General features: G+C 44.6%; 1 protein-coding gene across 1 annotated transcript; it reads left to right on the forward strand.

Annotated features, from left to right (window-relative positions):
* The first annotated feature begins 11 nt into the window (after positions 1 to 11).
* IFNAR1 (interferon alpha and beta receptor subunit 1) lies at positions 12 to 18,846 on the forward strand. Its single transcript, XM_032680132.1, has 11 exons — positions 12 to 98; positions 4,662 to 4,782; positions 6,432 to 6,616; positions 7,868 to 8,025; positions 9,791 to 9,938; positions 11,279 to 11,393; positions 13,109 to 13,308; positions 13,733 to 13,887; positions 14,684 to 14,837; positions 15,922 to 16,076; positions 17,173 to 18,846. Exons 3-11 carry the CDS (start codon positions 6,598 to 6,600, stop codon positions 17,398 to 17,400), a joined length of 1,332 nt encoding a protein of 443 aa, XP_032536023.1. The 5' UTR covers positions 12 to 98; positions 4,662 to 4,782; positions 6,432 to 6,597; the 3' UTR covers positions 17,401 to 18,846.
* The last annotated feature ends 4,958 nt before the right edge of the window (positions 18,847 to 23,804 follow it).

The raw sequence follows: 23,804 nt of genomic DNA on the forward strand, positions 1-23,804 counted from the left end.
GACGGCGGTGCCGGGCTCTGGAAGGACGGCGGTGCCGGGCGGGGTCTGGAAGGCGCTGCTGTGGCTCGTCCTGGCCGCGCTGCCGCTGCCCTGCCAGGGTGAGTCCCGGGGAGCGGCTCTGGGGCTGGTGCGGGTCCCTGTCCCGAGCGGTTCGTGCCGCTGCCGATGGGGCCGGGGCGGGGCCGGGGGTGCGGGCGCGGCTCGGAAACATCGAGTTTGCGGGGTTTTCGTAAATCCCAGACTGGGTTGGGTTGGGAGGGACCTCAAAGCCCATCCAGTGCCACCCCTGCCATGGGCAGGGACACCTTCCACCAGCCCAGGCTGCTCCAAGCCCCGTCCAGCCTGGCCTTGGACACTTCCAGGGATCCAGGGGCAGCCACAGCTTCTCTGGGCAACCTGGGCCAGGGCCTCCCCACCCTCACAGGGAACAATTCCTTCCCAATATCCCATCTATCCCTGTCCTCCGGCAGTTTAAGGCCACCCCCCCTGTCCTGCCCCCCCATGCCCGTGTGAACAGCCCCTCTCCTCCTCAGGTCAGCTCTGCCCTCGCCTCCTCCTCATCCCTCTCACCCGCTGCCGGCGAACTCTGTGTGAGGTTGGTGACCTGTGTGTGAGGTGTGGGGCAAACCCCTTTGAGATCCCGTTGTTTTGCCCGAAAGCCGCCGTGTGGCAGAGCCCCGAAATGAGGAAACGAGGGGCAGGAGGGGACAGGAGGGGACAGGATGGGACAGGAGGGGACAGGATGGGACAGGATGGGCAGGAGGGGACAGGATGGGCAGGAGGGGAGTGGATGACTCGCAGGACAGCGCGTTGGGCCTCCTCTTCTGTCTTTGAGCAGCAAGAAACAACTATTGCACAAAACCTCTTGTTTAAAGAGGAAGTCATATAAAATTCAAAGTGGGTAAAAAGCAGAGAGAGAGCCTTTTGTGTGGGCAGACAGTGACAGGACAATGGGCAATGGTTTTAGACTGAAGGAGGGCAGGGTTAGATGGGATATTGGGAAGGAATTCCTGGATATGAGGGTGGTGAGGCCCTGGCCCAGGTTGCCCAGAGAAGCTGTGGCTGCCCCTGGATCCCTGGAAGTGCCCAAGGCCAGGTTGGACGGGGCTTGGAGCAACCTGTGCTGGTGGAAGGTGTCCCTGCCCATGGCAGGGGTGGCACTGGATGGGCTTTGAGGTCCCTCCCACCCAACCCAGTGTCGTGCAATGATGCTCCACCACAGCCAGGCTGGGATCCAATGATGGGATGAAAATCAATCTCTCTGCTGCAGTGACCTGTCCCTCTGCTGCTCCTGGAGAAAGCTGTGTCATTCCATGGTTTTCTAGAGCCTTTCCTGGGGTCACATGTGCTGGGCCTCCCCTTCCTTCTGCTTCTAAATGTCTGACTTAAAGTTTCCACTGCTTCCTCCACACATTTGTGTCATAAATGTTGAGCATCATGTGCTGCTTCCTGGGATTTCCCCCTCGCCATCTCCCCAGGGAGTGTTTTTGTGTTGCCAACACTTGCTTGCTTTCATGTTTGTTTTTTTTTTTTAGTACATTTTGTTATATAATCGTTGTTATTTTCAACCGTATTTATTAACAGTATTGCTTTAAATATTATGAATTAAGTAGTGCTGTTTGTTTATTAGAACAGTTGTGTGTTTGTTTTAGTTTATTATAATTTGGCAGGGGAAGGAGGTGGGCAGTTGTGTAAAAGCATTTCTGCTCTTTAATCTCTTCTGTCCATAAAAGTCTAATCCCTTAAAATGGTTTCCTCAGCAACAAAGTGTCATCATGTTTTAAGTGAATAAACAGGAATTAATTTTAAATATCTGGCTTTTAATCATTAATAAAATAAACCTAAGGAGTCTTGAGTTTAGCTATTACTTTGCACATCTGGTTACTGTCTAAATCATTGAATCTCCTGCTAATTAAGCAGAGAAATTAATGCCTGGTTAGTTATTCACTGGGATTTGAGAAATTAATTTGGGGAAGCAAACACAAAACTTGTTGGAAATAGGGAAAGGTATGAAAGGATGGATGGTGGCTCACATAGTCATGTCTTTAGTATTGAGAACAAATGTCACATTAAATCAACCTGAATTTCTGCTATTCTAAGATAAAAGGAGTTCCAATTCCCTGTATTTTGGTTTACTATTACTTTTGAATCTGTATTTTAGATTTTATATATATATATATAATCTCCTAAGCATGCTGGAGAAAATATTCTGTGTTAAGCTGCTCCAGGATGGTTTTTCCAGCTCCTCACAGTTTTTCACAGTTCCCTGTCAAGAGGGAAGGATGTGTCAGGTGGGGATCTGCCAATAATCTGTGGGACAGAACGATGCAAACATGTGAAATCCGTGTATAACTGGGCATGAGGAGCTCAAGTGCTTTGAAAAGCAGGTGTGGGGTTGAGAAATATCCTGACAAATGGGATAAATACTCCAGGAAACAAGTGCAGGACCTGGGCAGGGCTGTGAGAGGATGGTAAAGAATGGTCAAAATATCCCTTCTGGCAAAAAACTTGTACACCTAAATTCCAAGACATTGTTATGTTGCATCTTTTGGGGGTTTTTTTGTGTTTTTCTGTAAAAAACCCCCAAAGGTATTGGGGCAGTGCTAATTAGAAGGGAGAGGTTGTGTCTCTTATAAATTAGACTTGATAAATTAATTTCAGCTGGATTATTCTCATTTTTTTCAACCATTTGGAAAGAATAGAAGAGAGAGCAACAAAATCCCTTCAGGAAGCTGGAAGTTTGCCTTAGAAGGAAAACCTAAAGAATTGTTGCTGCCATTCAGCTTTCTCTTTGTTGTGAGTCATATTTAGTGTAGTTTTCAGATATGTCTGACATAAAAATGAATGTGCTTTAATAACAAGAGACAGAAAGGACAGGGGGTGGGACTGGATGGGCTTTGAGGTCCTTCCCACCCAAACCATGGGTGGGATCCCATGAAGTCCATAATGAATTTATATGATGGCATTGAATTTTCTGTTTTACTCCCTGAATCCCATATGAAGTTCTGACTTTTGGTTAGAACACGAGCCTTGGCACAGTTTTCTTCCATTTTTCCAAACTTCCTTTTCCCTCTCTAATAAATATCGTTGCAAAGCTTCCTTCTACGTAGGAGTTAAGGGTGTGAAAATGTGAGAAAGATACTCCGAATATTTGATTTTTTTCTACCCAGGGCAAACAAAAATAACAGTCTTAAAATGCAGTTGTGTTGTTGTCAGTGTTGGAGCTCTGCAGGTGTCCTCATTGTCAGAAGTGTTTTGGCTGAACTGCTGCATCTGCTGCACAAATATCTGCCCCCCCAAAAAAATAAAAAAAAAAATCAGTGATTTCCTTTGCTTTCTTATTTTCTGATCAAATGTACCTTGGTGTTCTCTGGGTTTGTCTTACTCTGTCAGAAGAGTAACAAATTCATGCCCTGTGGAAATAAATCCCGGAGTGGGATCCACGAGGTTTTATGGAATTATTTTGCTTTCAAGTTTCTCTACCTTCAGGAGTTGCTTCCAAAAATCAACGATCCGTTGGTGCCACTTCATTCTCCAAAAGGACTTTGCAGACTTGAGTTTGATAATTGGCTTTTCCACCCACGTTTTCCTTTTTATGAAGAGAACTGGTCGTGTTTTATACATTGTAAAGGGGATTGGACTGTGGAATAGTTTTTGCAGTGAACCCTAAAATCGAATTCGGGATAAGCCAAGCAGACTTTGGCTGCCCAGGGGAAAGAGGATTTCCTTGTTCTGATTTCTTCTTGGCATAATCAGATATTAGACTGATGTCAAACAGCAGTTCAGGGTGTTCAGGCAGGTTTGTACAAGTTGCAGCTGTTGGGAGATGATTGATGATGTGACACAGAACAGGGAGAGTCAAGTCCAAAAGGTGCCTTTTGGTTTTTTTGTAGTTGATTTTGTTGTGGTTCGTTTTGTTTAAAGTATTTTTTCATGTTTTATTTTTATTTTTTAAATGATTGCATTTTGTTTTGCCGATTCTGTTTCTTCCCCCTGCCATGTCAGAGATTCCCAGTGCATTCAGAGGACAGAGGCCCAGATTGTCCATGTTCTGGCAGAAGGACTTAGAGGAAGTTTAAATCTCTAAATCTGCACTGGGCTGTTTTGGGGGGGAGGTGGTTGACATCATTTTAGTGACTTGTGAGGTTCCCACCCATTCCCTGTGCCTTCCCACTTTCCCTCTGTCCTGGAGAACATTCCAGGCCAAGCTTTCAGCCCTCATTGTGCCTTTTTAAGCCTCAATGCTTTGAGCGGTGGTGAGAAATAATTCAAAATATCGCTTAAATAACCAGAGAAACATCCATTTGCTGAAGTATCAGAGCAGTTCCTTCTCCCACAGTGTTGTTACTCACCCGTCCTTTGATACCTGAATTAAAAAAAAAAATTTAAAAATAATAATAACAACAACAACAGCCTTGGATTGTGCAGAGCTTTGCTGCTTTTGTGCTCTTTTAAGCACTTCCATCAAGACCTTTAAATTTCTTCCCATTAATTAAAAAATCTTTGCCAGACTAGGATAATACAATAATATTAAGGATAAATAATGTAAAATAATGTAAGGATAAATTTCTGTAAAAATTCTGATATAACTCTATAAAGTTCTGCACATTTACCTGTCTGTCCCCCCCAATTTCTGTGTGTGTCTGTGCTGTGTTTTCCAGGCCAGGCCCCCCTGCAGAGCCCCCAGGACATCCAGGTGTACGTTGTGAACACCAACTTCACCCTGAGGTGGAACCACCCCGGGGGTGAACCTGGGGTCACCTTCTCAGCAGAGTACAAGTGGTGAGTGAAAACTCGATTTTTGGGCCACAAATTCCGACCCTGGTTTGTGCGGAAGAGCATTTGAATGAGTGGCTTTGCTGCTTGATTGCAGCCACTTCTGTAGGGACCTTCTGCAAGTGAAGGTCAAATCCTGAAACCAAGTGGGATCCAAGTCCTGGATCCTTAATTGCTCTGTGATTTATGTGCCAGATTGGACTGACCTGTGATAAAAACAGTGATAAACACAGGACACACCTGCTGATGGTGCTTCATTCTGGAGTGCTTCTCTGAGAAGATTAACTGGCACTCTTAGAAATATGATTTATGTCGTTTATTTTTAATGTGATTTACTCTCTGGGTTTTTTTTAATCATGGCCACACACACACAGAGAATTTGAGGGAATTTTCAGTGTAGCTTTTGCCTAATTTGTTCATTAATCCACGTTTCTCGTCTGCAAGTTCAAATCCCCACATGAAACAATTTTGGTTTTGTTCTTAAGTACCTGCTTGCTTTTCTGCAATGGTTTCATATCCCAACATTTTTGCTTGCATTAACACGTTCATTTGGTGATTTTTTTGGCATTTTCCTGCGAAGTAAATATTGCAAAACATTTCTAAGATAAAATTACTTAAATTCTGAGCGACCTGGGCTAGTGAAAGGTGTCCCTGCCCGTGGCAGGGGCTTGGAATGGGATGGGTTTAAAGGTCATTTCCAACCCAAAGCATTCCATGATTCTGTAATTAGGAATATAGCTCTTCTTCCTCAATATGTAAAGGAGAAACAGCTGCTTTGAAGACAGTTTTATTTTAAAAAATAAGGAGACAAGGTAGGAGCTGAGGACAAACCACGACTAATTCGAGTCTGTGCCTCTTTTTTTTTAGGTCAGGATGTTTTTAATCTCTCTCTGAAATGTCTCTTTCTTAACTAAGGTGTGGATGTCTGTTAATGCAAGAAAAAAACAGTTTATGTAAAGCTGATTACTGAACTCCAGTTGTCACCTTTGTGTTTTTATTTCCCCCTGATCTCCATTCCTGGCTTGTGTTAAAACTGGGGGATTTTTGCTGCTTTTGTGCTCTTTTAAGCACTTCCATCAAGACTTTTAAATTTCTTCCCATTAATTAAAAAATCTTTGCCAGACTAGGATAATACAGTAATATTAAGGATAAATAATTCTGTAAAAATTCTGATATAATTCTGTCATTTGGATAAATAATTCTGTAAAAATTCTGATATAATTCTGTCATTTGGATAAATAATTCTGTAAAAATTCTGATATAATTCTATAATTTGGCAGTTCTTTGATGGTGTTTTCTGACCCTGTGTCTTCATAAAGCAAAGTGCTGTCAGGCTTTGCAGGCTGATTGCTAACCAATAAATTAGTAGTTTAAATTAATTAATGAAATGGTAATGTGAATTCCAGGAGAATTCCTGAGGAGGTGACACTCATTACACTGGTGCTGGGGATAGAACACCATTAGTGGGGTGTTGTTACTAGAAGAAGAGAAAAAATAAGAGATTAAGAAGAAGAGAAATAATAAGAGATTAAGAAGAAGAGGGGAAAAAAAGAGGTTAAGAAGAGAAATAAAAAGAGATAAGGAAGAAAATAAAAATAGTGCCAAGGTTTAAATGGTGGGTTGGTGTTGATTTGGGGCTGTTTCCTCTCTTGCAGGTCAGAGGGCAGTGGAACAGGGTGGCAGGAGCTGCCTGGGTGTCGAAATGTCTCTGGCCCAGAGTGTGACTTCTCCTCAGCCATCTCTGAGTACTATGACACTCACTTGGTGAGGGTGAGGGCTCAGAGAGGGGAACAAGTGTCACCCTGGTCCAGGGTCCTGGAGATGGTTCCAGACCACGAAGGTACGAGCCCAGTGCTGGGTTTGGGGTTTGCAGTTCAGTGTCCTTTATACATCAGGGACAGGGGGGGATTGTGCCCCTCTGAGACCCCCCTGCAGAGCTGCTCCAGCCCTGGGAACAGCACAGCAAGGACATGGAGCTGCTGGAGAGAGTCCAGAGCAGGAACCAAGAGGATCCCAGGGCTGGAGCAGCTCTGCTGGGAGGAAAGGCTGGGAGAGCTGGGATTGTTCAGCCTGGAGAGGAGAAGCTTTGGGGTGACCTGATTGTGGCCTTGCAGGGCCTGAAGGGGCTCCAGGAAAGATGGAGAGAGACTATTTCCAAGGGCTGGAGGGACAGGACAAGGGGGAATGGCTTCAAACTGGCAGAGGGCAGGGATAGATGGGATATTGGGAAGGAATTCCTGGCTGGGAGGGTGGGGAGGCCCTGGCCCAGGTTGCCCAGAGAAGCTGTGGCTGCCCCTGGATCCCTGGAAGTGTCCAAGGCCAGGTTGGACGGGGCTTGGAGCAACCTGGGCTGGTGGAAGGTGTCCCTGCCCATGGCAGGGGTGGCACTGGATGGGCTTTATGATTCCTCTCAACCCAAACCAGTCTGGGATTCCAGGACTGTGGAACAAACGTGGTTCCCGCTGCCTGTGACAGCAGGGTGTGGTGGTTTCCTCAGCTGGAACATAACACAAGGCATGGAAGGTGCAATTCTGTCTTTCCTGGGAAGGGAGAATATTGTAAGTGATGCTGGTTTCATAGAATCCCAGTCTGGGAAGGAACTTAAAACCCATCCAGTCCCCCCCTGCCATGGGCAGGGACACCTTCCACCAGCCCAGGGTGCTCCAAGCTCCTTTCTCCTGGAAATTTTATCCTGACTTTGTGGCCTTTCAGCAGTTACAGTGTAGTACTGAAGCCTTCCCTCAGTGTTGGATTTATTGGTCTGAGCTACATTTCTTGCCTTTTTTAGAATAACTTACATTGATTTTTACAGCAGATTTTGGAAAACATTTGCTGCTAATGTTTCATTTTAGCTGCTTTTAGAACCAGGACGTGGTCGTTGGTCTTTAGGTTGGATTTCTGTTAGAAACTGCCTGAGAGCCATGAAAACTGAGACCCTGTAGGTGATCACTGTGATCTTGTTACTGCCTCAAAAGAATCAAAAATAAGATTCTCTAGGCAGGTACTGTGGGTTTATTGATGTCAACTGCTTTTGGGGTGTTTTTGCTCTAGGTAGTTGTGCTTAACTTTGTTTTTCTTTCCATATTTCCAGCTCAGATTGGTCCACCAGGAATGGAGTTGCAGCCCACAAATGGAGACATAAAAATTAAGATTTCTCCTCCAGAAGCAAATCAGGCCAAAAAAATGTGGCTAAATGATCTAAGCTTTAAATATAATCTCGTTTTCTGGGAAAATTCATCAAATTCTCAGGTATGATCACGTTTTTTTAAAACATTTAGCATTACCAGAACTGTAAGAGATGGAATTTAATCATGCTCTAAAATGCAATTGTTTGAGTCTGCACCTGTTCATATGCAGTTTTAAAGTTGGGGGAGGTGTTTCGTTGGGGTGTTTTTGTTTTTGCTCTAGGATTAGTTTAGATATTTTTGTGCGAGAGTTTTTGTTTCTGTTAAGTGCTGGAGCCACTTCCCGGTGCAAGAAGAAGAAGAAAGTGAAAGCAGCTCAGGTGTGGTGGGGCAGAGGCCACCCTTGGGCAGCAGGAATGGGAAGGGGGAGGAATTCCAGGCAGAGGGAAGAAGGTTTTACAGGGAGGGACAGATGTGAGGGAGGGGAGAGGGCAGAGTCTGAGCTGGTCTTGCTGAGACAGAGGAGCTTCAGGACAGCCCTCAGTGCCCTGCCCTGGGCCATGGGCTGGAGTTCATGGAATCCCAGAAGGTTTGGGTTGGGAGGGACCTCAAAGCCCATCCAGTGCCACCCCTGCCATGGGCAGGGACACCTTCCACCAGCCCAGGTTGCTCCAAGCCCCGTCCAACCTGGCCTTGGGCACTTCCAGGGATCCAGGGGCAGCCACAGCTTCTCTGGCCAACCTGTGCCAGGGCCTCCCCACCCTCCCAGCCAGGAATTCCTTCCCAATATCCCATCTCTCCCTGCCCTCTGGCAGTGGGAAACCATTCCCTGTGTCTTTTCAGGTCTTGTCCTTGTGAACATTTCCAAGCCACAGCAGATGGGGCCCTTCTGCCAAGATCAGGGTGGAAACAGCCCCTCGTCTTTTTAGGGAAATGGGTGTCAGGTAAATGAGGGTAGGAGTTGAAGGGCTGTCTGTTCTTTTGGAAGCTCAGGTCACAATCATTACACAGTGAGGACAAGGAGGGGCTGGAGCGTGTGCAGGGAAGGGAAGGGAGCTGGGAAGGGGCTGGAGCAGCAGGAGGGGCTGAGGGAGCTGGGGGGGCTCAGCCTGGAGCAAAGGAGGCTCAGGGGGGACCTTCTGGCTCTGCAACCCCCTGACAGGAGGGGGGAGCCGGGGGGGGTCGGGCTCTGCTCCCAGGGAACAAGGGACAGGAGGAGAGGGAACGGCCTCCAGCTGTGCCAGGGGAGGCTCAGGTGGGACAGGAGGAGGAATTTCCTGCTGGAAAGGGTGGTGAGGCCTTGGCAGGGGCTGCCCAGGGAGGTTTGGAGTGCCCAGCCCTGGAGGTGTCCCAGAGGTGTCTGGATGTGGCCCTTGGGGCCGTGGCTCAGGGGTGACCGTGGTGGTTTTGGGGGATCCCAAAGGGCTCCTCCAGCCCTGGTGTGTCTCTGCTTGCACATCAGAGGGGGAAGTCACTTGTCCTGACACGTCCTGTCCCAAGGTCGGTCGATGCAAAGTCTGGGAAAGCAAAAGCAGGGAGGTGGCAGAGGGAGAGGGGAAGTGTTTGGGGTGAGGGATGAAGTGTTCTGTTTTGTTTGCAGTATCTGTGGGGTGAGTTCCGTGTCACCTCGAGCAGAGGCCACGATCCCACCCCACCTTCACGTGGCAGAGGAGCACAAAAGGTTCCTTCCTCTGAGTCACATTAATTGGAAACTTCCCTTCAGCACTCATCCACCTCAAATATTGCCCTTTTTTTACTCTATTTTAGCTTTTTTGGGGGGTCTTTTCTGTAAATGGGCTGATACCCTGGGAGGGAAAATGATCCTTTCCAAACCCAGCTCCCGGGGAGGGACGATCCCTTCAAAGGCTCTTTGTGGTTGTTTCTTCCAGCCCAGAAGTAAAAATATTTTTCCCGTTGACACCGTTGATGGTCTTGCACCAGACACAACTTATTGTTTTAAGGTTCAAGCAAATCTTCCTACGGAGGGCAAAGAAGGGCTGTTCAGCCCCGTTCGCTGCGTGAAAACCACCCAGAAAGGTGAGAGGAAAATCAGTTTGTCTGCAAATTGTGGTTGAATTTAAACTGTCACAAAGTGGGTCGGTCTGAAGCAACAAAAATGTGCAGAGTTGCCAAGGTCCTCCTCGTTTTGATGTAAAAAAATAGATATAACATAGAACAGTTATTTACATTTGTTTTCTCAATCAGCCTAAGATATGGCAGTAGCAGAGTTTTAATTGTACAAAAAGGGGTTTTGCCACGAAGCAAATTTTGCCCATTAATTTGGAGTACAGAAATAGGCAGAAGTGCCAAGTTCCTCCTCATTTTGGTGTAAAAAACCATGTGTAGCACATGACATTTATTTTTCTCGGTCAACATGAAATATGGCAATAGTGGAGTTTTGATTGTACAAAAAGGGGTTTTGCCAGCAGGCAAATTATTATTGCCTGATTAATTAATTTGGAGTGCAAAAGCTACTTTCTGCATTTTTGGAAAACTCTCTGTGTTTTCAATTAGCGGCTTTGAATCAGGAGGAAAGGGATGTTTTGGAGGCAAAAAAAAAGCCTTTTGTGCATTTGGCACTAAATAAATGCACAGAAAGTTGGACTAAGCTTAAAAAATCCTGGTTTTACGTAATCCTTGGGGAATTGATTGCTCCTGGTTCTGGAAAAAGGCACAGTGGCAGTTGGCCACCAGTTGCTTGGTTTGCATGTCTAAATTTAAATTCTTTTATGTGCCTTCAGGTGTCAGTTTAGGTACCTCTAAATGTTTCTTTCAGGAAAAAAATAACTTCAGGAAAGTCAGATATAGATCAGACCTGGATGGGACATCAAAAATATTTGGTGGATGGTACATCAAAATCAAAATTAGTTGGAGTAATTAATAGATAGTATTTTTGTATAAAGTAATTTCCACGTACGAAATAAAAAATATACTAAATAATACATGTGCATTTTAATGAAATACTAAAATAATTAATGCACGTGCCTTTTAATAAAATATTAAATTAGCACACGTGTGTTATAATAAATATTTAAACGATTGACGTGTGCATGTTTTAATAAAGTATTAAAATTAAAATATTGGAATGTGTAATAAATACAAGTGTACTTTACACATTTTTCCCCTTGATTTATTGCCAAAACAGTTTATTGCTGCTCATCTCAGCGTTTCTGTAGTTGAATTTTTTCTGAATTGATTTTTTTTATTAAAGGCTCGGTACAACACCCTGACTTTGATTTGCAACCTTTAGAATGAACAGATAATCTCTATATTTTCACTGTTGGAAATGTACCATGAGAAACGTCCATTCATTGAGAAATCTGTCTGCAATATCAATTTTTCTGGCTAATTTTGGGTTTCCTTTTCATTCTGAGCAGTGAACGACCTTCTCTGTGCAACAAATCTGAGAGTCCTCGGTTTGAATATGGAATTTCACCTGCACTGGGATAATCAGTATAAACAACCCGTGAGCTACAACGTCCAGTACCTCATGTGAGTCCAGAATTTCCATCTCAGTGGGCAGGTTTTGTCCTTTGAAATGCCATTTATTTTATTCTGCCAGTGCTTTCTGGAAATTAAAATGAAATATTTAGTGTATTAATGCAGTAATTGGAACGTTCATCTGTTAAAAGGATTCCATAATATCTTATCCTGGAATTTCAGGGCACTGGGATGATTTTACTTGTGTTTAATACCTGAGGGAAGGGACTTCTAAATGCTAAATAACACTTTTAAAAGCTGGGAAGCTTTGCTTTGTAGCTTTTTGAGTGTGAAAAAATTCGATGACTAGAAGGGAGAAAAATGCAGGTGCTTGAGGTTTCAGTTGTCAAACAGATTTGATTTCTTCTGGTCATATCCAAGCATGGGGAAAAAACCTGTCCTAGCACATAAAAAAAAACATTGTGTCACATCAAAAAAATCATATCAGGTTAAAAAAGAAAAGTATCACATCCAAAAAATATCTGAAAAATATTGTATCACTTTAAAAAAGATCCTGTAAATATCTGAAAAATATTGTATCACTTTAAAAAAGATCCTGTAAATATCTGAAAAATATTGTATCACTTTAAAAAAGATCCTGTAAATATCTGAAAAATATTGTATCACTTTAAAAAAGATCCTGTAAATATCTGAAAAATATTGTATCACTTTAAAAAAGATCCTATCACAGCAAAAAAATGGCATCACGTTAGAAAAAGTCATGTCACATTAAAAAAAAAAATCTTATCACATCAAAAAAACATTGTATCTCATAAAAAACTGTATTCTATTAAAAAAGATCATATCACAAAATAATTGGTATCACGTTAAAAAAATCCTGTGTCACGTAAAACCAAAATTGTATCACATAACAAAAAAAACATGTCACGTCAGAAAAAGGTATCACATGAAAACCAGGATATCACATCAAAAACCAGTGTATCACAGCAAAAAAAGGTATCACATGAAAACTATAATATCACATTAAAAAATTGTATCACATCAAAAATAGGTATCACATAAAAACCATAATATCACATAAAAAACCACTGTGTCACATCAAAGAAAGGTATCATGTGAAAACCATAATATCACATCAAAAACCATTGTGTCACATCAAAAAAAGGTATCACGTGAAAACTATAATATCACATTAAAAAATTGTATCACATCAAAAAAAGGTATCACATAAAACCCATAATATCACATGAAAAACCATAATATCACATCAAAAAAAAAGGTATCACATAAAACCCATAATATCACATGAAAACCATTGTGTCACATCAGGACCCACCCTGTCAAGACAGGGGTCTGTAAAGCTGTGTCCTGATCTCCAGTTGTCCCACAGACAGTGTGGTTGGTACCTCAGTGAAGAGGGGACATCCCTCAGGAATCCTTTTGGAATTCTTTTGGCGTGCCAGAAAAACAATCGGCTCCGTAGAACGTGCGAAATTTTAATTTGGATTTTAAGAACTTGTAAATAACATTTACAGTAAATATACCGTCAATAACAGTGTATAATTTCCCTGGAGGCTCGATTAAAGCACTGATTTGTACCTCCTGCCCCTCTCCTCTCCCTTGAGTCAGAAATGTCTCCTGGACAGGACGTTTTTCCCTCAGCAGGAGCCCCCCCTTCCACAGCCCCTGTGGCACAAACAAATCTGCTTTTTGTTCCCGAGGCTTCAAGGGCCTCATACTAAAAATTGCTAAATTCTGTCTTGCAGTGGGTACCTGAAGAGGCTCAATGAGGATCCCTCTGGGAAGTGGGTCTCTGTCCCTGGCTGTGGGAACGTCACTGGCACCCTCTGCAACGTCTCCTCTGCCATCACCACCACCGGCTTCTATTACCTGCGAGTGCAGGCCAGGGGGGGCCCCAACAAATCCTGTCTGTCCAGTGAAGTCAGAGTAGATCCTCTGAAAACAAGTAAGGAAACGGGTTGGCTGAAATTTTCCTTTCTCAACAACTGGCCCCCCGTGCCATTGCTGACTCCCGGGGGGATGGAGAGGGGCTGGGGGCAAGGGGTGGAGGGACAGGACACAGGGGATGGCTTCCCACTGCCAGAGGGCAGGGATGGATGGGATACTGGGAAGGAATCCTTCCCTGGGAGGGTGGGGAGGCCCTGCACAGGTTGCCCAGAGCAGCTGTGGCTGCCCCTGGATCCCTGGAAGTGCCGCCCAGCCCGGATGGAAAAATAATCAAAATATTTCTCAGGACTTGAGATTCTGGGTAAAGGTGTGAAGTTGGACTTTTAAATATGTGTTTCCTAAAAATTATCAAAGGTTTCAGTGGCAGTATTTTCTGCAGTATTTTTAAAGTCGTGTTTTTAATCTTGTTTTCGTTTCTTAAGATGAAATTGGCCCTCCTGGGGTGAAGCTGGACATCAGTGATACTTTGCTCCACGTCCAGATTTCTCCTCCAGGAGGACCTGAGGGTGAAGTCATGAGGAACAATTATGTCCTGTCCTACCGGATTCTGTACTGGAGGAATTCATCAAATGATGAGGTTTGAACTGGTTGACAGATTTGATGCACAGCCATAATAAGTGTTTATGACTTAAATCCCGAGTCTTAGTTCTCCTCAAGAAGTTTCTTTTCAAGAGAGGCACAGATATGATGTATCAGTCTGAAAAAAAGACAATTTGCTGAGGTTTTTTTCTGAAAGATTCTTTTAAAAATCTGATCAAGATGATTTTATCACACAGTGGGTGAGATTTTAATCTCTTTCCGTGGTTGGGGCCGTGTTTAATGTAAGCTGGGAGGTAAAAGCTCTGTGTATCATAAAGCCATGAAGTCCTGTGTGCTTTTAGCTCACAGTTTAATGGGTCTTCCCATATTTAAATACTTCTTACAGTAAAATATTTTACAGTAATGGCTAAAAGGTGGAGGAAGAGAAGGAAACCAACTGCAGCAGGAAGGAGTTTCCTGTTGCCCAGAGTCGGAGTTGTGAAGTTCCACAGTGGTGGAAGCAGTTGGTTCTTGCCCGCGAGTGTTTCCTGATTTTTCCTTGGGAGATAATTGGGTGGTTCCTTTTATTTGCTTTAATCTGAGTGCCCAGGGAGGTGCTGGAGTCACCAGTGTCCCAAAGGCACTGGGGTGTGGCCCCTGGGGACATGGTTCAGGGGTGCTGGGTGACAGCGGGACCGGGTGAGCCCCAAGGTCTCTTCCAGCCTTGATGGTTCTGGGGTTCTGTGGTTGCAAAGACATTGTGCAGAATGACTTCTTCATCATAATTCTCACCTGTCTGAGTGATTCTTGTGCTGTTCACATGCACCTTATTCCTCCCATTTTTGGCTTTTCAGGAGGAGGCCAAAGTGAAGGAGACAAAACAAACGGTAGCGACGATCCCCGACCTGGCGCCCGAGACCTTGTACTGTGTCAAAGCCCAGGCCTTCTCAGAAGCTTACAACAAGAGCAGTGTTTACAGCCAGGAGGAGTGCATCCAGACCCCTGGAGGTAGGGGAAGCTTGGGAATTGATCCACCTCTGCAAGTGGGATTGCTGACCCTTCACGGGCCTTTGCAGCTCTCACGAGTTAAAAGCTCTGGGCAGGAAGAGCTCACACCTCGCTGGGCAGAGAGCTTGAATTCCCAGTGCTTGGAAGATGTTTTTAGGAATCACTCAATGCCATGTTTCCAGGAATATTTTATTCTTGGAATGTTCACAGTTCTCTTGTGAATGAATTCAGCTTTAGCAGATGCTGTGCTGCAGAGTGAGGAGACAAATCATCCAGCCTGTTGGAGCCCAGAGCTCACCTTGGTGCCAAGTGAGGCTGGATGGATTAACACTCCCTCAGAACAGAAGAGCAAGTTTTGTGGTGAAGATAATTGGCCAAATTAAATTTTATTAACACTAGAAATATTGCTACATATCCCAAACTGTTTAAGAAAATGTAATAACAGTGATGCTCCAGCACATCATAAGCCTTTAGGATTCATTTGTATTGTCGTCCTGCTTTGTCTTTATCAAACCTTAAACAACCCAGATGTTACTTTTTTTACCTTCATTAGATAAATTCTTTAATCTATTTTGCTAGTTATTAGTCTTCCCATATCCTTCTATTTTAATGAGCTTATTTAAGCCCAAGCAGTACATTCAAGGCAGATCATACCCTGCCTTTCCCACATGTTCTTACATCCCAGTGTGGAAATCTTTCATTCTTTGGTCACAAAAAGAGACCTGATTGTCTATAATTCTGGTTATTTGTAGAGTGTCTCCTGGTATCTGTTAATTTTAGTATGTTCAAACGTGCTTCAGTTTATTACAGAGAGTCAGAGAATCACAGAATGGTTTGGGTTGGAAGGACCTTAAAGCCCATCCAGCCTTGATTGTTCTGTGTTCTTGTATTTGATAATTCTTTTCAGTAAGATTCTCTAGGGTATTGGAATACCATCAGTTTTCCATGATCACCATGGCTGGTGCAGCACTGTAGAAATGCAGAATTACTGTGATAATCCTGCAGCAGGTTTGGAGCTGATCTGTTCTTTAACCCTTGGTGGTTACAAATACTTGGACTGAATGGTTTTTATTCCTCTCTTTAGCAAAAGCTTTCCCTCTGGTCATTTTAGCCACGTTCATGGCTGCCCTGTTTGCTGTCCTGCTCGTGGCCCTGCCCCTGGTGTTTGTGCTCTACCAAGCCTACAGCAAGATCAAGTACGTGTTCTTCCCATCCTGCCAACCTCCTCTGAACATCGAGGTGAGCTGACACTCCTCTTCCATGGAACAGATTATTCTCGGGAAAATGAACCAGAAATGTTGTGAACAGATGTTTCTCTGTTATCCTGGTCTTATGGGAACACCTGGGATCTTATGGGAACACCAGGATGAACTGTAGAGGTTTTGGCAGTGGTTCTCCACAAAGGCAGGGCTTGTCTCCAGTTTCCGCCTCCAGTTTCCAGATTTTCTTTCAGTTCTTGTGTGGCCTCCTGAGGCTCTAATCCATGAAATATTGCAGTTCTATGGGTGATTGGCACCTGGGAACATAGCAAATGAGATATGGTTAATGTTTGAGTTGTTTAGTGTTTGATTGTGTGAATGGGATGGTGAGGTGGGGGCTGGCTCTGCTCCCGGGGAACAAGGGACAGGAGGAGAGGGAACGGCCTCCAGCTGTGCCAGGGGAGGCTCAGGTTGGACAGGAGGAGGAATTTGCTGCTGGAAAGGGTGGTGAGGCCTTGGCAGGGGCTGCCCAGGGAGGTTTGGAGTGCCCAGCCCTGGAGGTGTCCCAGGAAGGCCTGGCCGTGGCACTCAGTGCTCTGGGCTGGGGGACAAGGTGGGGATGGGGCACAGGGGGGATCCATGGGCTGGGAGGGCTTTTCCAGCCTCAGGGATCCTGGGATGCTGTGAACTGAACTTCATCCTAATTTTGAGTTGTTGAACTTGGGGTAACAAATGGCCTGTTTGAGGCAGAAAACCATGATACTACTCAGCATGATCACAGAATCCCAGACTGGTTTGGGTTGGAAGGGACCTTGAAGCTCATCTAATTCCCACCCCCTGCCATGGGCAGGGACACCTTCCACCAGCCCAGGGTGCTCCAAGCCCCGTCCAACCTGGCCTTGGACACTTCCAGGGATCCAGGGGCAGCCACAGCTTCTCTGGGCAACCTGGGCCAGGGCCTCCCCACCCTCCCAGCCAGGAATTCCTTCCTAATCACCACCCTCACAGTAAAGAATCCATAACCAGATCTGTACAGCTGTGGTGTTAAGCAGAATCATTATTTAAATTATTTAAATCGTTACATAAGTATTGTGTATGAATGTTCATCCCTCCCTCTTCTCCTTCTCTTTTCTCAGGGGTTTGGAGGACAGCTCTGCACCAGCCCTTATCTGCCAACTCCAGAAGAACCAGTAGAGAATTATTCTATAATTGACTCTATGATCACATATGAAGGAAATCAGATCGATTGCAGAGACTACAAACATTCCAAACAGAGCAGTCGGGACTCAGGGAATTACTCCAACGACGACAACACCTCAGGGAGCAAAGGCTCGGCGGAAACTCTGGAAAAGGAAATAGTGTAACTGTGAGGAGAATAAAATTCATCTGTGGGGCTGGCACTTTGATAAAACCTCTTCAGGATGGGAGTCACGGCCTGAGGAAGACACCGTGACTTTGGGGCTCGTTGCCTTTGGGTTTCCAGATCTGCACTTGGTTGGTTGGTTGGAAATCACCGCGAGCCACGCGATGGACTCGTCGCTCCTTGCACTGATGTGTCACCACGTGGGGAAACATCGGCCTTCTGCGTGAGGGGGAGCAGATCTGGGCACTCTCTGTACTTGAAGCTGATGATCAGCAGAGCCCTCGTGTCCCACAGGACGGTTTGTGTCTCTCTCTCTCTCTCAGAGGGTTGTGTTGAGCCCGGCGCGTGCTGGGCCATCGCCGTCGCTCCCGGCGTTGACTCTCCCAATGTTTACACGGGCAGGAGGAAATCCATGCTGGATACAATCCTAAGGACTTCTTGGACATTCCCTTCCAGCCCCTCAGGGGCAGTGCTTGTTGGTTCAGCAGGTCCAGAACAAAGTGCCAAGAGACCAAGAGTTGTGTCAGTGAGGGGCTTCTGAGGCTCCGTGTGGAATTCCCACTTCCTTGTTCATGTATCCTGCTCCCCATTCCTGGAAGTGCCCAGGGCCAGGTGGGATGTTGCTCTGAGCCACCTGGGCTAGTGGAAGGTGTCCCAGCCCATGGCAGGAGGTGGGGCTGGATGGGCTTTAAGGTCCCTCCCAGCCCAGGCTGGTCTGGGATTCCGTGATTCCCTCTGTGTGCTTCTCCCACACACGGTCAGCCGGGCAGGGACAGGGATGGGAGAGGCAGAGAGGAGCTTCCCTGGGCTATGAAGTGAAATGTCCTGGCAGAATCTCTTTGGCTGGGTCCAGTTGTTCTGCATTCAGGATCAAAGCTCCAGGGCCGTGCTGTGCAGGAGCTCCTGGTGTGGGGCTGCAGATGAGGAGGCACAGTGGGAGGCACAGTCCTGATTTATGTATCCCCCCCCCCACTCCTACATAACCAAAAGTGCAAAATATTTACTGCCAAATGGATTTCATTTAGGAACAAAAATCTCCTAAAAAGGATGTAACTTATTTCTGTGATTAGAAGGAGCCAGGGTGATTCAGAAAATGCCTTTTAAGGGTGATCAGGGTGTTTGTCACTCAGAGCTTTTCCAGCTCTGTCTTGTCTTCCCAACAGACTTTTTTGTGTACAAATGATCGGGATGTGCTCCAACAACATTTCAATTTACATACCACTGTCTGCTGGAATTAATTTTTTTAAGTAGCTTATTTTTTTATGAAGAAATTGCTTTGGATTGAACTGGGTTTGAGCATCATGTGGACTTTTGTTTATTCTGACAAGGAATTCTTTGTGTTTATATATCTTTTTTTTTTAATTTTGAAGATGTTGCCTAACTTTATAAATGTAATGTCCCTGTGTTCATTGAAGAACAAAATAAATTTTGCACATTTATTTCTTTATCCTTTTCTTGGTTCTGTGTATTTTTGATGAAACTGCACCATGGAAGTTCCAAGGAGTCCTCAGTTGTCCTTCCTGAAAAACCCAATGTGGAGGATATCAGAGAATGTCATATTATAGGATATGATAGAACATGATGTCACAGAATATCATATTATAGAAATTAATGTAGGGAGTGTTGCATGATTTGGACAAATTCTATTTAATGTGGAGGGTTTCACTGTCAGATTTCAAAGCAGAGCAACCAAAAGTTTCTGAAATAGGCAGAATAATTTCCAGGCAATGCACATTTTTCTTGGGAACGTAGAACCAAAGAGGTGCTAATGAATATATATTTATGCTCTGAAGTTTGGTAATGAGAGGAGTTACAGAAAATCTTGTGTCAGCTCCTTTAGTGTTGCCAGAAGAAGCAAAAGCAGAGCTGTAAGATGGAAACACTCACTGATAAAACACCTGACACTGAAACTGGAAAATTCAGTTCCTAAACACCTGAGGCAACTTCCTTCTGATTTGTCTCAGATGAATCCAGAAATACTTGGGAAAGAGCTTGAACTGTTACAGTTCACTGCACAGAGCACTTTGTTGTGGTGCAAAAAGGAACTTGGTGTCAGTGGATTTTGTTCAATTCCCAAAGTCCTCCTGAAAGTGCAGCCCTGGGAGGGGTTTTCTTCTTCAAAACATTCCCAACAGGAGGATCTTGGAGGTCTTTTCCAGCCTGAATGATTCTGGGATTCTCTTCCTGAATTTATGCAGTGGGGTGAGATCCAGCCCTGCCCAACTGCCCCCTTTCAGCTGGACAGTGTTGGGTTTGTCCTGAGGGTGGAATCACGAGCCAGGGTCACCCAAGTCCATGTTTTTAAAGCCACCCCCTTCCCCCCGTTGGTTCTGGGGGATAATTGTGATCCAGCTGCAGTCTCAGGGGGGAGGAGGAGGCAGAAATTCCCCATCCTGGGACTGGGAGCTGAAAGGAAACCAACAGCTGGGAATCATTTTCCACGTTTGGTCCCAGATTCTGTGACTTTCCCATGACTCCTGCTTTTGGAATGGATTTTGTTACTGGGTTTCATTAGGGTTTATTTATTTATTTGTAATTTATTGGGAGGGGTATTTATAATTTATTAAGGTTTATTTATAGTCTATTATGGTTTGTTTGTTTATAATTTATTAGAGGTTATTTATGTATTTATTGTCTACTAGGTTTTATTATTTCAGGCTCATCTACTTGATGAGTAAGAACATACAGATAAATCCATAGTAGGGAACCCCCTGGGTGGTAAATCCATGTGGGCTGTTGGATCATTTTCCTGGGGATGCTTTGCTGAAGGGTAATTGTGCAGAGAATGTGACTGTGCTTTGCACTGACACAGTGTATTTGTATTTATTTATCTTCTCATGTTAAAATTATATTTTAAATTTCATTTATTGTACTATTAATTTATTTATTAATGATATAATATTTCTAACTATATTTCTAATTGCATATAGCTATATTGAATATTATAACTGATAATATATATTACCATGGAATTTATTATTAATTTTATGTATTTGTTATATTATTACTATATAACATTTGTTATATATTATGTGATCATATATGTAATGATACTATATATAATATTACATAATGTTATAATATGTATATTTTAAGTGTTATAATATATATTTATATATTAATATATAATATATTAATAGATATAATATATATTATATAATTATATTATATAATATATATTAAAATATATAAATATATATTAATATATATAATATATAACAACAAAGTACAGCAGGGATATTCTTTAAGAATCCCAAGGCACCAGAAGTGCCACTTTTTGACAAATGGGATTATTTGTCATTGCTGCCTGTGACAGATAATCCAAACTTCTTGGAAACTTGCTGGAGTGATGGATCATTTCAGGTAAATTTCTAGGAATGTGAGCAGGACTTCCTGCAGTTCTTCCAGTTCCCTTTGAGCAGTGATGGCCTTGGGAAATTCTTGTTTTCACCACAGATGGTATCTCCAGTCTTATTTTCCGTGGAGGCAAAAGAACCCCACAGCCCCTAAAGCTGTCCCTGATAACTGATATCCCATTGAAAATCCCACCTGGCACTGTGGGCTCTCAGGACAAATTACTTCATTCAGGTTCTTGGAAAATACTTTGGCAAACCTGTAAGATTTTTATCTTGGTTTTACGACAGAATCCCAAAGGAGTTGGAGTCCCTGGACAGCAGCTCTTGGCGTGTTTGCCCCGGACCCAGCTGGAATAAAGGGAACTGCTGGTTTGACAGAAGGAGGTGCAGACCTGGGGCAGTTTGCTCAGGGCTGCTGAACCATCTGTCAGTAAGTGCCAAATGACTGTAATTAGTAATTCCCCCCCCGAGAAGAGCAGCACACGGTGTGGTTGATGTGCTGGAGAACCAAAGGAACTCGTGCCTGAGCAGGGTTTGCTCCTGGACACACCACGCTCAGAAACTTGTCCTGGACTTTTGACTCGTTTCCTCTTTCCTGCAGTTTCCAGCATCCCAGAAACAGCCTGGGAATTATCCCAGATCCGACCCTGTTGTCTGGGTGATGCCCTTTCCCTAAGGTAGCAAAAGCAAAGCATATTCTGAACAAAAATGGTGTCGGGGCAGCTTTTTTAGCTTTTCGGAGCCGCGTTCCCTCTCCTTCCCTGAGGGATTCCTTCCCATCCAGGGATGGTCTCCAGCCCCGGGAAAGGGGAGGGGGTTCCCCTGCCCAGCAGCTCTGGAGGTACCTGATGCCTTGAGCTCCCTCTGCTGACCTCGGGACAGCAAATTAAAAACCAGCTCCATCGAAGTCTCTTAAAAAGAGACTGATTTCAAATTTAAATACCCAAACGAGGCAGGAGTTTTGTGCCCCACTCCTTAGATTCTTGCCTGTATTCCATATCTACATATTTATGAAGGACTGGCTGTGGAGTGAAGCAAAGCTGTTATTTAAAGTATGTCCCAATACTGATTTTTTCTTTTTTTTTAATTTTTTGTCCTTCTAGAATTTCACATGAGATTCAAGGTTGGTGTATAAATGTGTCATTTTGTTTAAAAACACCTCTTTTTAGATACTGACTTTGGAAAGAAACCTGTACTTCAGGTATAGCTCTGCACAAAAATACCACAAACTACACCAAGGTGGTTGTTATTAGTGGTTATTATTATTCTCTAATACCAACCACAGATATTTGCCAATTATTTGAACACCACGTGGCTTCTTTGGGCACATGTGGCCAGTTCTTATCCTGACTCATAAGATTTTTGGTTCCTTAATGGCTCCTCCAGGGTTGTTTCTTTGAGGATTTGCCCTGAGGACTCTGATATTTGGAAATAAATGTCCAAAATCCACTCCCTGCAGCAGAGAATCCCTGAGTCTTGCACATTTAAACTGGGTCAGACACATCCCACAACCATTAAGGCTGGAAAACACCTCCAAGACTGTGACCCCACCACCTCCCTGGAGGTAAAACACCTCCAGGAAATTCCATGGTTGGGAAGCTGAAAAATCTGGCAGATGGTGGTGGTTTGGTGTCTTTCCCCTGTGGGGGGGATGAAACATTTATAGTCCTTTTAAACTCGTGTTGGTGTTGAGGCTGTGAATGTATAAATGGGACACAATCTAAATTCTTCTCCAAACCCAGCCCAGGTTTCCAGCCCCAAGGAGCAGCAGCTGCTGGGTGGACTCTCCTTCCCCTGCCTGTGTCAGTCACTCCTGGCTGTCCATGTTTATAAAATGAGGAGCATCCCCCTCCTCTCAGTTCTGCCCAGTTCCTTGCCTGGGTCACAGCAAATTTCCTTTCACACCTTCCTCACAAACTGCCTTTTTTTTGTTGGGAGGCCCTTGGTGACCTCCTAAAAGCTCATTGGCTTTGCTGCTGTGGCCAGTTTTCTCTCATCCCTCACTTTCTTGTTCAGATCAGAGATTAGAAACAATTTTTCCCTGACAGGGAGTGGTCAGCCCTTGGAATCAGTGTCCCAGGGAGGTGGTGGAGTCCCTGTGTCTGGGAGTGTTCCAGAGGTGTTTGGATGTGGCCCTTGGGGACAGGGATTAGGGGTGATTCTGGTGGTGTGGGATGTGAACCTTTCATCACCAGAACTAATATTTGATCAGAGAATGTGCCTCAGGGTGTGCTCTTCAAATTGATTTTAGTTCATTTCTCTTTACCTCATTTGATTTTAATTAATCTGTTTTCAGCTCCCACTCCATCCCTTTGAAAGCTTCCTCACCAAAAAGTGCAATTCTGCATCAAGGTGGGATCCTCGTTCAGAGGGACCACAGAGATGCTCCAAGGGCTGGAGCCCCTCTGGAGCCAGGCTGGGAGAGCTGGGGGGGTTCACCTGGAGAAGAGAAGGATCCAGGGAGAGCTGAGAGCCCCTTGCAGGGCCTAAAGGGGCTCCAGGAGAGCTGGAGAGGGACTGGGGACAAGGGATGGAGGGACAGGACACAGGGAATGGCTTCCCACTGCCAGAGGGCAGGGAGAGATGGGATATTGTGAAGGAATTCCTGGCTGGGAGGGTGGGGAGGCCCTGGCACAGGTTGCCCAGAGATCCCTGGAAGTGTCCCAGGCCAGGTTGGACGGGGCTTGGAGCACCCTGGGCTGGTGGAAAGTGTCCCTGCCCGTGGCAGGGGTGGCACTGGATGGGCTTTGAGGTCCCTCCCAACCCAAACCTTCCCTGATTCTGATTCTCTCTAAATGTCACTATTTGAGGAACTTGCTTTTTTTCAGCCACTGTGGTCTTTTCGTTACAAAAACTATTCACAACTCTCAGTATCATGCCCAGGCCTCTTAAATGAAGGGTGAATTTCAGCCATCAAGACACACCTCTTCTTAGAAGTGATGATCTGCAGGCCAAGGTTATCTCCAGGAGATATATGGGGTATTTATCTCCACATAAGTCCAGCTGGGTTTGCTGTTATACAAAGTGCTCAGAGCAGGCTGTTTGCATG

Source organism: Chiroxiphia lanceolata, chromosome 2, assembly GCF_009829145.1.
Source record: "Chiroxiphia lanceolata isolate bChiLan1 chromosome 2, bChiLan1.pri, whole genome shotgun sequence".
NCBI lineage: Eukaryota > Metazoa > Chordata > Aves > Passeriformes > Pipridae > Chiroxiphia > Chiroxiphia lanceolata.

Excerpts from the sequence above, each read along its gene's own strand:
- IFNAR1 (XM_032680132.1), top strand. Across the intron at positions 9,939-11,278 it reads CGTGAAAACCACCCAGAAAG|TGAACGACCTTCTCTGTGCA; the intron begins GTGAGAGGAAAA and ends CATTCTGAGCAG. Across the intron at positions 16,077-17,172 it reads AACCTCCTCTGAACATCGAG|GGGTTTGGAGGACAGCTCTG; the intron begins GTGAGCTGACAC and ends CTCTTTTCTCAG.